The sequence below is a fragment of the Herpailurus yagouaroundi genome, unplaced genomic scaffold (assembly GCF_014898765.1).
Source record: "Herpailurus yagouaroundi ecotype Mexico unplaced genomic scaffold, PumYag 67793, whole genome shotgun sequence".
Taxonomy (NCBI): Eukaryota; Metazoa; Chordata; class Mammalia; order Carnivora; family Felidae; genus Herpailurus; species Herpailurus yagouaroundi.
In genome coordinates, this window is record NW_024420586.1 from 27,013,606 (window position 1) to 27,028,700 (window position 15,095).

The 15,095-nt window shown below is 40.9% G+C and overlaps 1 protein-coding gene across 1 annotated transcript; it reads left to right on the forward strand.

Moving 5' to 3' along the window:
• The first annotated feature begins 908 nt into the window (after window positions 1-908).
• On the forward strand, window positions 909-5,861 carry BMP15 (bone morphogenetic protein 15). The gene is made up of 2 exons (XM_040468803.1): window positions 909-1,233; window positions 5,005-5,861. Exons 1-2 carry the CDS (start codon window positions 909-911, stop codon window positions 5,859-5,861), a joined length of 1,182 nt encoding a protein of 393 aa, XP_040324737.1.
• The last annotated feature ends 9,234 nt before the right edge of the window (window positions 5,862-15,095 follow it).

Consider the following 15,095-nt stretch of genomic DNA (forward strand, 5'->3'; position numbering starts at 1 on the left):
AAATCAGAGTTGTCAAACTTGGCTGCACATTAGAATCACCTGCAGAAGTTTAAAAAAATCCTGATGCCCTACTAACAGCCCAGACCCACTATATCAGAATCACTGAGGATGGTACCCAGGCATCTGTAATAGTTAAAACTCCCCAGATGATCCCAATGTATAGCCAAGATTGAAAACTACTGTTGAGGCATCTTCTTCAAGTTTCAGGAGCCACACTCACAGTGGTTTCCACATTTTAGTGTTCATAGAAACTTCTTGGAGCATTTGTTAAGATTCAGATTTTTGGACCTCAGCTCCAGAGAGTCCATGTTTTGGTCTGGACCCAGGAGTCTGCATTCTTAACAATAACCCCAGATAGTTTCACTTAAGTCAATAGCAGACCACATTTTGGGAAATAATGCATTAGAGGAAGCGCTACATGAAAGTGGGATGGGAGCAAGAGGTCTCTGGCCCTTTAAGGACTAATTAAGAAACTACCTTTAAAGCTGTGGAGCACAGCAAGCAAGGGTTGTTTTGGTTGTTTGTTTGTTTGTTTGTTTTTTTCTCCATACTAGTGGATAAGGTAAGGGAGCAGGTCCTGGAATGGACCTCTTCTTTAAGGTTACCTCAGCATCCGAGTAAGTGCTATCTTGTTCCCAGCCCTGAAGAGCAGGAAGGATATGCTGCATTGTCCCACCGGTTGTTTCTGTTTGTTTTGATGCAAAGAGGCCAAGTTAAGAGACCTCCTTCTGTCCAGAAATCCTCCAAGAGGAATCAACATAAGGCCTGTCTGCTTGCCTTTCATTTTTTTCTCTCCCTATCTTTTGTGGTTTGGAGCCAGATGCGGTTACCTATGTGAAAGGAAAGACTCAGAGCGACATCCTTTGGGCTTGGGATACAGCGTGTTGCTGGACAGCACACCTTTTGAGATGCTCTGTCTCAGCATCGTTAGAATCCTTCTTTGGGGACTGGTGCTTTTTATGGAACATGGGGTCCAAATGACAAAGATAGGACAGCCCTCTAATGCCCTCATGGCTGATGCCCCTTCCTTGCCCCTGATTCGGGAGCTGCTGGAAGGAGCTCCTGGCAAGCAGCAGAGGAAGCCACCTGTCCTAGGGCATCCTTTGCGGTACATGTTGGAGTTGTACCAGCGTTCAGCCGATGCACGTGGGCGCCCTAGAGAGAACCGCACCATTGGGGCCACCATGGTGAGGCTGGTGAGACCCTTGGCTGATGTAGCAAGGCCTCTCAGAGGTGAGTTATTATGCCATACTGTCCTGGAGGGAAGAGAAATGGGGGAAAAGAGTGTAGGGAAAGGGGATCTGTGAGTTTACGATCAGGCTTCATTGCCTGGTGGGTGATTTGTTTCTCAGGCTTAGATTTCAAAGGATGGAAAAGTTGGGAGAAGATAGCTCCAAACCTGCTTCCCTTTAGGGCCCCAGTTTAAGAACAGATTGCCTTGGGCCCTACCTGAGGAATCTCTCTCAGACCCCAGGACAACTGAATGATATGTCAGCTCCTATCTTTCAAAGAAAGTCTTATTGTTTATGTCACTGAAAACTATAATTGAGAAATACTACTATGTATTCTTGTAGAGGGCTGTTTATGTGTGGTTTTATTCTTATAAGAGCAAAGAGTACATGATGCTGAGTTGGGGAAATTTTTAAGAATGGACAGAACCAAATTAACATCCAAAGGTCTGTATACCTAGTTAGGTGAACATCTGCTATTGTATATAATCCTTAAGAACCACTATTACCATTAGCTGTCATGGAGCAATTAGCCTAATTTTTAAAGATAAAGAAAAACTAAAGCACAGAGAGGCCAAATAACTTGCAAAGTTCACATAGACAGTGGGTGACAGAGGTAGGATTTGAGGTCAAGTCTGCCTGATTCTAAAGTCTACTCATAACTTCTCATGTGTTTAGATATCCTTGAATACCAAGCAGTTTTTCTATTAAGGCCATGTTGCTACTTGGGTTTTTGGTACCAAAGGTATTTTGGAATTTTCGTTGTTCCCATCATGCTTGATTTATTTTTTTTTTTAAATTTTTTTTTTCCAACGTTTATTTATTTTTGGGACAGAGAGAGACAGAGCATGAACGGGGGAGGGGCAGAGAGAGAGGGAGACACAGAATCGGAAACAGGCTCCAGGCTCTGAGCCATCAGCCCAGAGCCCGACGCGGGGCTCGAACTCACGGACCGCGAGATCGTGACCTGGCTGAAGTCGGACGCTTAACCGACTGCGCCACCCAGGCGCCCCCCCATCATGCTTGATTTAAAAAATATCTTTGTTAGATACTGTTCCAGGAAACCAGTGAGCTTCTGAAGTGCAGGGCTCTCTAGGGAATGCAGAAAGCATCAACTTCAAGGAAATCTTGGGAACCTGGTGAGATCAATTTTGGGCCTTCAGTAGTTTACATTCCCTCCTTTAAGTGAAACAACAAATATTCCCCTAGCTAATCTTTACTGTGAGCTTGCTATGTTCCAGGCATTGGGCAAAGTACTTTACAAACATTATCTTCATTAATCCTCTGCACCATCATATAAGGTAGGTATTATTAACATAATCATTTTATAGGAAAAGAAACTGAGATTCAGAGTAACTTCCTCAATGTAACACAGCTAGTAATTGGTAGAGCTGAGTGTCAAATCCAGGATTTTGGGCTCTAGAGTTTGTGCTTTTAAACATCCTGCTGTGCTGACTCAACAGATTTTAATTGAGAACAAGCACTGTTTGGGTTGGGTCTAAAGAGGCAAATAACTGTTTCCCTGACCTCTGAGAGCTCCCATCAAGTTGGTATAGATAAATAATCACATCATGGTGTTACAGCATAACAAATGCTTTGACAAGGATAAGCATTAGGGCTCCCAAGACAAGAAAGAAGAAATAGGTCACTGCTTAAAGCCAGGAAGGGGAAGCAGCAAGACAGTGAAAGACTTCACTGAAGAACTAATATTTGAGATGGACCTTGAGGAAGGATGAAGGAGACTATGCATAGAGGCAGCGATATGCATTCTGATTAAGGAAAGAGAAAATAGCTTGGCGTGGGTGGAGATTCACTCAACAAATACTTAACACCTACAGAGGGATAGGCACAGTTTTACATGCTGACATACAGATATGATCAAGACAGGTACAGTTTTCATGGGTGAGACATAAGTAAACACTTGTAATTGCAAATCATGGTTAAGTGTTCTCAAATAATGAAATAATTTGATTTGCTAGAAAATAACAAATCCTTCCTTTACATGGGATTGTCATGGAATGCATCTTTGAAGAGGTGACATTTGAGCTGAGGTCTGTAAGATAAGCTAAGCATGGGAAGAGCAGAGAGAAGTCTGATTTAGGCAGAGGAAACCATGTATGCAAAGGCCTAGGAGGTGGAAACAAGCTTGTCTGACTTGAAGATCAGAAGAAAGATCAGTATGACTGGAACTTAGTGAGCATTGTGTGAGAGTGGCAGGAAAGGAGGCTGAGGAGAGGCAGGGACTTGTAGGCTATTATAAGGAATCTGGAATTCATTCTGAGTGCAGCAGAAAGCTGCACAAATCAAGTCTGTACAGATTATATGGGGCTAGATGAGGATGCCTAGAATTAGGCCACTATCCTGGTCTGACCGTGGGACGTACTGGCATCTAGGGAATCTGGAAAGGATCCAGAAATAGAGGACAAGAACATCTGGCCACAAGTCTCCATTAGGAGATGACCCAGCTGAATTGAGCTTGTCTGCAGAAATATGCCAGGTTCAATCACATAGGATGTGTGAGTCCGTCATTTCCCTGAAAAGGTCTGAGCAGACCCTTCCTAGCTCTGATTCCTAACTACTCCACCATGCTTCAGGAAATATGTGATGTCAAGGCCTGAAAGTAAAGGGCATTTCCTCACCAGACAGCCTGCTAGAGGTTGGGTTGGGGTCCTTTTTAGGCAGGATGGGGCAGGTGTATGGGTGGGCCTCTTGAAAAGATGATTATAGGATGGGAGTGTAGAATAACTTGAGAAAGCAAATAGAAGCCTGGCTTGGGCATTGTGTGAATGATGTCCAGTGCCCCAAACTTAAGGGTGTATTAAGCATGAGTTGAATCTGAACTTTGAAAAATTATCCTGATGTTTCAAGACCTTGAAAACACTTCTACGTTGACCATTCCAGGCCTACTGAAGAATCCAAGCTTGTGGATTCAGTGCAGAAGGAAGCTTAGGTAAATAATATGAAAATTAACATGAAAGTGTTTAGCGATAAGGTGTTTGAAGATGAAAGGAGGCTTTTTCCTGCAATGCCTGGTTTTTGTAATCTTTGCTCTTAATCTTTTCCAGAAGATACAGAAATTCAGAGCACTTCAGCCCCAGACCAACCCTTGGCCACTAGGTGTCAGCATTACAGTTTGGATTAAAACTTAATCGCCAAAAGGCTTTCAGTTTCTAGTAGAATTCTTAGGAAACAAAACATTTATAGGACAAGACCTTGTTGAAAATGGTATTTGGGGAACTGCAGTACAATTAATGTGGTACATGAAGAATAATTTCCAGTAAGGAATGAACAAGGGAGAGACTGAGGGTTAAGGGGGAAATGGCTTAAGAAGGAACAGCTGCTCAGAAAACAATTCTTAACATAGAAGATAGAAATGGCAAAACAGCTGCCCTCACTAGGGGTAAGTAGACAAAATTACTTTGTGGCATCTTGGCCCCACGTTCAAAGTGATGGCAGGCCATAGATAGCCCCCAATATTGGATTGTTACCTCAAAGTTACATCTGTATAATATGACAGGAGAACTAATTCTTAATTCATGCATGTCTCAAGGATATGGGAATAATTACTATCTCATAAGACTGTTGCAGATTAAAGAGGTAATGTATTAAAACATCTAATAGTAAATGCTCAACAAATGATGGTGATTATCATGATTTTGCTTTATTTTTAGGGCTGCTTGCAGCTGTCAGTTTGCAATGAGCAGGTTTGTGAAGGAGATTCAGGCTAGGAGGTAAGAAGTTAAACTTCTACTCTTGTTCTCTCTTGCTGTTGAAGGCCCCTGGAATATACAGACCCTGGACTTTCCTCTGAGACCGAACCGGGTAGCATACCAACTGGTCCAAGCCACTGTGGTTTATCGCCATCAGCTCCACCTAGCTCGTTTCCATCTCTCCTGCCATGTGGAGCCCTGGGTCCAGAAAGTCCCAACCAACCATTTTCCTTCTTCAGGAGGATATTCCTCAAAGCCTTCCATGCTGTATAAAGCTTGGACAGAGATGGATATCACACAACATGTTCAAAGGCTCTGGAATAAGAAGGGGCGCAGGGTTCTACGACTCCACTTCATGTGCCAGCAACAAAAAGGTAGTGACATTCTTGAGCTTCAGTGGCATGGAACTTCATCCTTGGACACTGCATTTTTGTTACTCTACTTCAATGATACTCATGAAAGTGTTCAGAAGGCCAAACTTCTCCCCAGAGGCCTGGAGGAATTCATGGACGATGACTCTTCTCTCCTCTTGCGGAGGACCCGGCAAACAGACAGTATCACATCTGGGGTTCCTGGTCCCTTCAGGGAACATGATGGGCTTAAAAGTAACCAGTGTTCCCTCCACCCTTTCCAAGTCAGCTTCCATCAGCTGGGCTGGGATCACTGGATTATTGCTCCCCATCTATATACTCCAAACTACTGTAAGGGAATCTGCCCTCGGGTACTACACTATGGTCTTAATTCCCCTAATCATGCCATTATCCAGAACCTTGTCAATGAGCTGGTAGACCAGAGCATCCCTCAGCCCTCCTGTGTTCCATATAAGTATGTTCCCATTAGCATCCTTCTGGTTGAAGCAAATGGGAGTATCTTGTATAAGGAGTATGAGGACATGATTGCCCAGTCCTGCACATGCAGGTGACAGCAAAGTGTAAAGCTAGCTCAGGTTTCCTGAGGAATTGGAAAAGAGTTTAACATAACAAAACAAATATCAATGTTAAGGCTGCAAGTGGTGTTCTATCTGTGATCTTCTACCTATTGTGGGTTCCATTCCTTACGGTGTTGTTAAGTCTCTTCCCCCATGTATGAGGTCCTCACTTTATACAAACAGTTCTGAGTCCAAGTATTTGTACATTTTCACCATTAGAGCCCTTAAAGATGTTCCTTTGGAGATGCCCATCTTTTTTTATTGTGACCTTGTCAAAAGTCACCAGTCCATGACAGTAGAACTTTTGGAATTGTCCTACCAAGGCCTGCAAAGGTGAAACCTTCCTAGTATCCATCTTTTGAGGCTTTCTAGAAGATTTTGGGCTAAGAAGGCCACTTGAGACTTTATACTCCTCTATCTTGCCTCCTGTACCCTCAAAACTAGTACCTAATCTGAAAGACTGCCTGTTTCTGGTTGCATTGCCTTCTGAATCTAAAACTAACTTTCCTCAGATGGATTAAAAAAATGTTTAAGCAATAATCTCCATTAAAATCTTTGGAGGGAAGCAGAAGGAATATTTTTTTTCTAAGATAGCAGGGATTTTCCTCTCAGCCTCTGAACCTGGGGAAAGTACCTGGGATCCCTTCCTATCCTCTGGTGAGAACAGCCCTTAATAAGGCCAAAAGGAAAACTTGAGTATGGAGCTGAGAGGATAATCTTTTCAAAACCATCTGCAGCTATGGTGAAGAGAGGGAGAGCTGTCACTGCTGATTAGGATTATGTATGGGAGAGTCATTTTAAACTTTCTAGATTTCACAGGACATTATTTTATATAACACTTAAATTCTTGTTAATTATCCCACAAAGAAAGCTCCCTGGTAGCTCTGAGGCTATGCCTTGGCCTGGTTGGGGGTGGAGGGGTAGAAGGCTGCAGCCAGGAAGCTTGAAGGGCTGTGGGGGAAGGGTGAGATGTGCTGAGGCCTGGGGCCAACTTCATTCTGGGCTTGCCTATTTGTGTGTTCAGTTTGGCTCTGGGCTGGATATCTGGGGGGAGACGGGCTTGCTGTTTGGGGAGGCATGAAGTTCTGCCTTGGACTAAATGATGCAGTGTGACTTTTCTACTCCTATGCTGTGCTGAAGTGATGGAGACTGGGGTGTGTTACAAATAAATCATTTTTTGTTGTTAAAGAGAATCTTGAATGTTTGGGGGATTGGGAGAGAGTGGATGGAAGGAATTTATTTCCTTTGTTTCCATTAGCTATGGTCAGGAGCTCAACCTTAATCTCCAAGGGCAGAGCTGCAGGCTACTATGAAGTTCTCTTTTAAGGCAACACTGCTAGTGATCAACCTTCCCCAAGGGGCCCCTTTGAGGAAGCCCAGTAAGGCATTTCCCCTGCCCAACTTTTCCTTGACTAGTTTTATGGCCATTCCAATGCAATGGGACTGATTTAGGGTGGGTGCACATATTTTCTAAATGTAATCCCCCCATTTTTCTTACCTATCCATCAAAATAACTCCCTTCTCAAATAATTGGTTCCAGCTAGACCAAGTATCTTACACATCTATAAATGCACAAATTTTATTCTTCCTGAGGAGCTGTTCCTTAACATTCTTTGGTCTATCTACCCTTTTTTTTTTTATTATATCTTTAGGAATCAGCTCAGGTATTTTTTTTTTATCTTTTCAATGTCCCCATTACACCCCAGACTCAAGTAGATTCCCTGCCTCTGTGCTCATTTAGCACTATTTGCTTTCCTTTAACACATTCTAGTGTAACTGTCTTTGTTACCAAAAGATAGAACTCCCTTTGGGATTTTCAACTATGTTTTACCCATTTCCATATTACTGGCACCTGGCATGTAGTAGGTCCTCCATGGATATAACCATAAAACAGTGATACTGTGTGTGTAGGGGAGAACACATTCTTGCTAGCATAGAATATTCTAGTGTTCACATTTCATTAATTTCCCATTGGAATAAATGCAATATATGATATAACTTGTATAGAAACTAACATTATCTTTGTGCCCCATTATTTCAAAATCATGATTCAAATGATACTAGAATGTGACATTTATGTTCTTGAATGAGGCAGTTTTGAAATCACTATAATATGCTGCAAGTTGACATAGGAAAATAAATGTGGGCTTCCAGTCAAGCTATTTACCCAGCCTGCCTGGGGTAGGCACAAATACCTAACAGGCCTGAAGACAGACCTTGCTCACAGGACCAGATTCTGAGTTCAGCATTTCAGTGTTGTTCAGAATTTTCAGAAAATCATGGTGTCCTAGCCTGATGAGTCCTGAATAGATATGAAACTTAATCTTTTTATGGAGGGCTCAGGGTTGATTGGCCACATTATCCATTAAGCCTTGAGTTGTTACAATACCCAAAGAAAACACTGGCTGGATGAGGTCATTTGTGGATTCTCTCTTCTTTTGAAATACTGATTTCAGCTCAGCATTTTTTCTCAAGTCTGAAGTAAGAGATATATACCTCAAACATTCTTCTGGGATGAAAGCAATAACTTGCTAGTGGAGGAGGGTATGAGTGAGTCTGTCTGCCCAGTTGGGTGGGGAGGAATGGTTACTTAGTCCAGAAAGGGAAAGCAGGGAGCAAAGTCTACTTTGCTTGTCCCAGTTCTCCCTGTGAATAGACCAGAACTTCATTCAATGTATGGGTGCGAAAGGAGCAGGCGTTTAAGCTTGATTCTGACCCTGGAGCTCTGTGGAATTTACCTGAAATATATAATGGATATATTATATCCATTCTGGACCAAGCTGGAAAGCAGGTGAAATTTATTGTCAGTTCCACCAAATATTTGGGTGACTAATTTTGTTAATGTTAGGTTTTTTTTAACGTTTATTCTTGAGAGAGAAGGAGAAACAGAGTACGAGCAGGGCAGGAGCAGAGAGAGAGGGAGACACAGAACCCTAAGCAGGTTCTAGGCTCTGAGCTGTCAGCACAGAGCCCAACGGAGGGCTCGTACCCGTGAACCATGAGATCATGACCTTAGCTGAAGGCGGAGCTTAACCGACTAAGCTACCCAGGCACCCCTGGGTGCCTAATTTTGTAAAAGAAGGCTTCACGCCTTCATTTAGTTCTCCTAACAGTACTATGAAAAGGAGGCATTAGCTCCATTTCTTAAAAGTAACCATTTTATTGAGATATACTTCGCATACCATAAAAGCCACAATATTAGGTGTCAATTCAGTGGGTTTTAGAATATGCAGAGTTGCACAAAATTCGCTACAATTTTACCACAAAAAGAAACCCTTACCCAATAGGCATTAATCTCTATCCCTCTACCTCAACCCTAGCCTCTAGTAACCACTAATCCACTTTCTTTTTCTATGGATTGTAGATGTTTATATAAGTGAAGTCATATAATATTTGGCTTTTTGTGACTGTATTATTTTTTTTAATTTTATTTATTTTTGAGAGAGAGACAGAGCACAAATGGGAGAGGGGCAGAGAGAGACGGAGGTACAGAATTTGAAGCAGGCTCCAGGCTCTGAGCTGTTAGCACAGGGCCTGACTCAGGGCTCAAACTCACAAACCATGAGATCATGATCTGAGCCGAAGTCAGACACTTAACCAACTGAGCCACCCAGGCGCCCCTGTGACTGTCTTCTTCAACTTAGCATAGTGCTTTCAACATTCATTTGTGTTGTTCATTCCTTTTTATTGCTGAGTAAAATTGCATTGTAAAATATACCACATCTTGTTTACCCATCATTTGTTAGGTATTTGAGTTGTTTCTACTCTGTGGCTATTATGAATAATGCTGCCATCTTGTGATGAGCACCATGTGTTGTAAGTTTTGAATCGCTGAATTTTACACCTGAAACTAATATTATACTGTATGTTAACTAACTGGAATTTAAATAAAAACTTGGAAGAAAAACAAAAAAAATAATTCTGCCATGAATGTTAATATGCAAATTTTTGTGTGGACCTATATTTTCAATCCTCTAGGAGTAGTAATGTTGAATCACTTGTAACTCTGTTTAACATTTTGAGTAATGCTAAACTGTTTTCCAAATTTGCTGTACCATCTTACAATCCAGCAATGTATGAAGGTTTCAATTTCTGTACATCTTCACCAACACTTCTTATTGTCTTTTTTTATTTTAGCCATGTTAGTGGGGATGAAGTGGTATTTCACTGGGGTTTTGACTGATTGCATTTCCCTAATGACTAATGATGTTGAGCATCTTTTAATGTGTTTATTTGCAACTTGCATTTCTTCTTTAGATAAATGTCCATTCAAGTCATTGGCCCAGTTTTTAATTGAGTTATCTCTTATTATTGAGTTGTAAAAGGTTTTTTTTTAATATTCTGCATGTTAGTCCCTTATCAGATATATGATTTGCAAATATTTTCTCTAATTCTGTGTGTTTTCTTTTAACTTTCTGGATGGTGTCCTTTGAAACACACAAATTTTTGATTTGGAAAAAATCAACATAATCTATTTTCATCTTTTGTTGCTTGTGCTTTTGGTGTCATGTAAAAATATTGAATAATCCAAGTTCATAAAGATTAACACCTATGTCTTTTTCTAAGCATGTGATAATTTTAGCGGTAACATTTAATCCATTTTAGTTAATTATGCATATGGTATGAGGTAAAAATCTAACTTCATTCATTTGCATGTTGATATCCAGTTGCTGGAAAGACTAGTCTTTCCCCCATTGAACTGTCTTGGCACCCTTGTTGAAAATGGACCATAAATATAAGGGTTTATTTCTAGACTCTCAATTTTGTTTCCTTGATCCATATGTCTATTCTTACAACAGGATAACACTGTCTTGATAACTGCAGCTTTGTGTAAGTTTTGAAATTGGTAAATGTAATTCCTCCAAATATTTTCTTCTTTACCAAGGTTGTATAGGTTATCCTGGGTCATTTGTATTTCCATGTGAGTTTTAGGCTCAGCCTTTCAATTTCAGAAAAAAACATATTAGCTGTTTTTTTTTTTTTTTAATTGGGACTGCATTGAATTTGTAGATAAGTTTGGGTAGTATTGCCATCTAGCATTATTAAGTCTTCTGATCTATACACATGGAATATATTTCTACTTATTAGGACTTAATTTTTTCAACAGTAAATTCTTCTTTAATTTTCTCAATTTTTTTGTCATTTTCAGTATATGTCTTACACTTTAAATTTATTCCTAAGTTTTTTTATTCTTTGATGCTATTATAACAAGATTTTTTTCTAAACTTCATTATCAGACCATTAATTGTTAGTATATAGAATTACAATACATTTTTGTTCATCAAACTTGTACCCTGCAACCTTGCTGAACTCCTTTATTAGCTTCAATAGTGTGGATTTTTTAGGATTTTCTATATACAAGTTCATGTTTTCAGTTGAATATACATTGTTTTACTTCTTTCTTTCAATTAGGATGCATTCTTTTTTTCTTGTGCTTACCTTTGCTAGAACCTCCAATACAATGTTAATAGAAGTAGTGACAGCAGACATTCCTGTTTCCAATCTTAGGAGGAAAGCATTCAGTCTTTTAGCAATAAGTTTGATGGTAGCTGTGAAATTTTTATAGATGATGAGCTTCAGTATTTGCTTTAAAGCTACAATAATAGATCTTAAGAAGGGAGAGAAGATGGTGTTGTAGGAGGACGCTGGGCTCACCGCGTCCTGCTGATCACTTAGATTCCACCCACATCTGCCTAAATAACCCAGAAAACTGCAAGAAGACTAGCAGAATGGACTATCTGGAGTCAAGCATAGACAGGAGGCCCAAGGAGGAGGGTAGGAAGGGCAAAGAGGCAATGCGTGCTACGTGGACTACCAGGAGGGAGCCGGGGGGTGAAGGGGCAGTCTGCTGGGCAAGGCAGAGCCCCTGAAGTCTGGCTTGCAAAAGCAGAGGGGATGGATGGAGTTCTGTTTGGAGAGTGGGAGACGGAGACAACACTGGGAGGGAGAGGGGTTGTGCCCTGGAAGACAGAGCTCAGCTCAGAGGGGAACAAAGGCACTAGCCAGCACCATCTACCTCTCCCAACCCCCAGCCAAAATCCCAAAGGGAACCAGTTCCCCTCACTGAGCTTGCTTACACCACGCAAACACCCAACGCTGTGTTTCTGTGGATCCATCCCTCCAAGAGGCTCTGCCTGCCTCCCTCCTGGTGCTTCAGGACCCCTCCTTCAGGGGACCACCAACAGCAAAGTGAGCTAAGCCTGCCCCTCCTGCCCCTGTGCAACTTGCGGTTCCACAAGGGCTAATATACCAGATCCCATCAAAGCAGCACCACAAGCCTGGCAGTGTGCAAGTAGCCCAGACAGAGGTCACACCACTCCACAGAGTCCTGCCCCTGGGAGAGGGGAAGATAAGTTACACACCAGTCTGACTGTGGCCCCAGTGGTGGGTTGGAGCAGACATCAGGTCTGACTGAGGCCCCGCCCACCAATGCAAGTTACTCCAGACAGGACAGGGGAAGAGCTATGCAGTTACAGGCCATTCCAGGGACTACCCAAAATGACAAAACAGAAGAATTCTCCTCAAAAGAAACTCCAGGAAGTAGCGACAGCTAACAAATTGATCAAAAAATGATTTAAGCAATATAACGGAACAAGAATTTAGAATAATAGTCATAAAATTAATCGCAAGGCTTGAAAAAAACTATAGAGGACAGCAGAGAATCTGTTGCTACACAGATCAAGGGACTAAGAAATCCTCATGAGGAGCTAAAAAATGCTATAAATGAGGTGCAAAATAAAATGGAGGCGACCACAGCTCGGATTGAAGAGGCAGAGGAAAGAATAGGTGAATTAGAAGACAAAATTATGGAAAAAGAGGAAGCTGAGAAAAAGATAAAAAAAATCCTGGAGTATGAGGGGAGAATTAGAGAACTAAGTGATGCAATGAAATGCAACAATATCCATATAATAGAGATTCCAGAAGAGGAAGAGAAAGAGAAAGGGGCTGAGGGTGTACTTGAACAAATCATAGCTGAGAACTTCCCTGAAGTGGGGAAGGAAAAAGGTATTGAAATCCAACAGGCACAGACAACTCCCTTCAGACATAACTTCAATCCATCTTCTCCACGATATATCATAGTGAAAAGGGCAAAATGCAAGGATAAAGAGAAAATACTGAAAGCAACTACAGATAAACATGCTCTAACTTGTAAGGGGAGACCCATAAGAATAGTGGCAGATCAATCTACTGAAACTTGGCAGGCCAGAAAGGAACCGAAGGAAATCTTCAATGCAGTGAACAGAAAAAATATGCAGCCAAGAATCCTTTATCCAGCAAGTCTGTCATTCAGAATCGAAGAGATAAAGGTCCTCCCAAAGAAACAAAAACTGAAAGAATTCATCACCACTAAACCAGCCCTACAAGAGGTCCTATGGGGGATTCTGTGAGTGAAATGTTGCAAGGACCACAAAGTACCAGAGACACCACCACAAGCATGAAACCTATACACATCACAATGACTCTAAACCCATATCTTTCTATAATAACACTGAATGTAAATGGACTAAATGCTCCAACCGAAAGACATAGGGTATCAAAATGGATACAAAAACAAGACCCATCTATTTGCTGTCTACAAGAGACTCATTTTAAACCTGAGAACAACTTCAGATTGATAGTGAGGGGATGGAGAACTATCTATCATGCTACTGGAAGTCAAAAGAAAGCTGGAGTAGCCATACTTATATCAGACAAACTAGACTTTAAATTAAAGGCTGTAACAAGAGATGAAGAAGGACATTATATAATAATTACAGGGTCTATCCATCAGGAAGAGCTAACAATTATGTCTATGCGCCGAATACCGGAGCCCCCAAATATATAAAACAATTAGTCATAAACATAAGCAACCTTATTGATAAGAATGTGGTAATTTCAGGGGACTTTAACACCCCACTTACAGAAATGGATAGATCATCTAGACACACGGTCAATAAAGAAACAAGGGCCCTGAATGAGACATTGGATCAGATGGACTTGACACACATATTTAGAACTCTGCATCCCAAAGCAACAGAATATACTTTCTTCTCGAGTACACATGGAACATTCTCCAAGATAGATCATATACTGGATCACAAAACAACCCGTCATAAGTATACAAGAGTTGAAATTATACCATGCATACTTTCAGTCCACAATGCTATGAAGCTTGAAATCAACCGCAGGAAAAAGTCTGGAAAACCTCCAAAAGCATGGAGGTTAAAGAACATCCTAATAACGAATGAATGGGTCAACCAGGCAATTAGAGAAGAAATTAAAAAATATGTGGAAACAAATGAAGATGACAAGACAACAATCCAAACGCTTTGGGATGCAGTGAAGGCAGTCCCGAGAGGAAAATACATTGCAAACCAGGCCTATCTCCAGAAACAAGAAAAATCCCAAATATAAAATCTAACATGACACCTAAATGAAATAGTAGCAGAACAGCAAAGACACCCCAAAACCAGCAGAAGAAGAGAAATAATAAAGATCAGAGCAGAAATAAACAATAGAGAATCTAAAAAAACTGTAGAGCAGATCAATGAATCCAAGGGTTGGTTTTTTGAAAAAATAAACAAAATTGATAAACCTCTAGCCAGGCTTCTCAAAAAGAAAAGGGAGATGACCCAAATAGATAAAATCATGAATGAAAATGGAATTGTTACAACCAACCCCTCAGAAATACAAGCAATTATGAGGAAATACTATGAAAATTTTATGCCAACAAACTGGACAACCTGGAAGAAATGGACAAATTCCTAAGCACCCACACACTTCCAACACTCAAACAGGAAGAAACAGAAAACTTCAACAGACCCATAACCAGTGAAGAAATTGAATCAGTTATCAAATATCTCCCAACAAATAAGAGTCCAGGACCAGTTGGCATCCCAGTGGAATTCTACCAGACATATAAAGAAGAGCTAATACCTATCTTTCTCAGGCTTTTCCAAAAAAATAAAAAAGGGAAGGAAAATTTTCCAGACTCATTCTCTGAAGCCAGCATTTTTGATTCCTAAACCAGACAGAGACCCAGCAAATAAGGGAACTACAGGCCAATATCCCTGATGAATATGGATGCAAAAATTCTCAATAAGATTCTAGCAAATCAAATTCAACAGCAAATACAAATAATTATTTACCATGATGAAGTGGGATTCATTCCTGGGATGCAGGGCTAGTTCAACATGCGCATATCAATCAATGTGATACATCACATTAATAAAAGAAACGATAAGAACC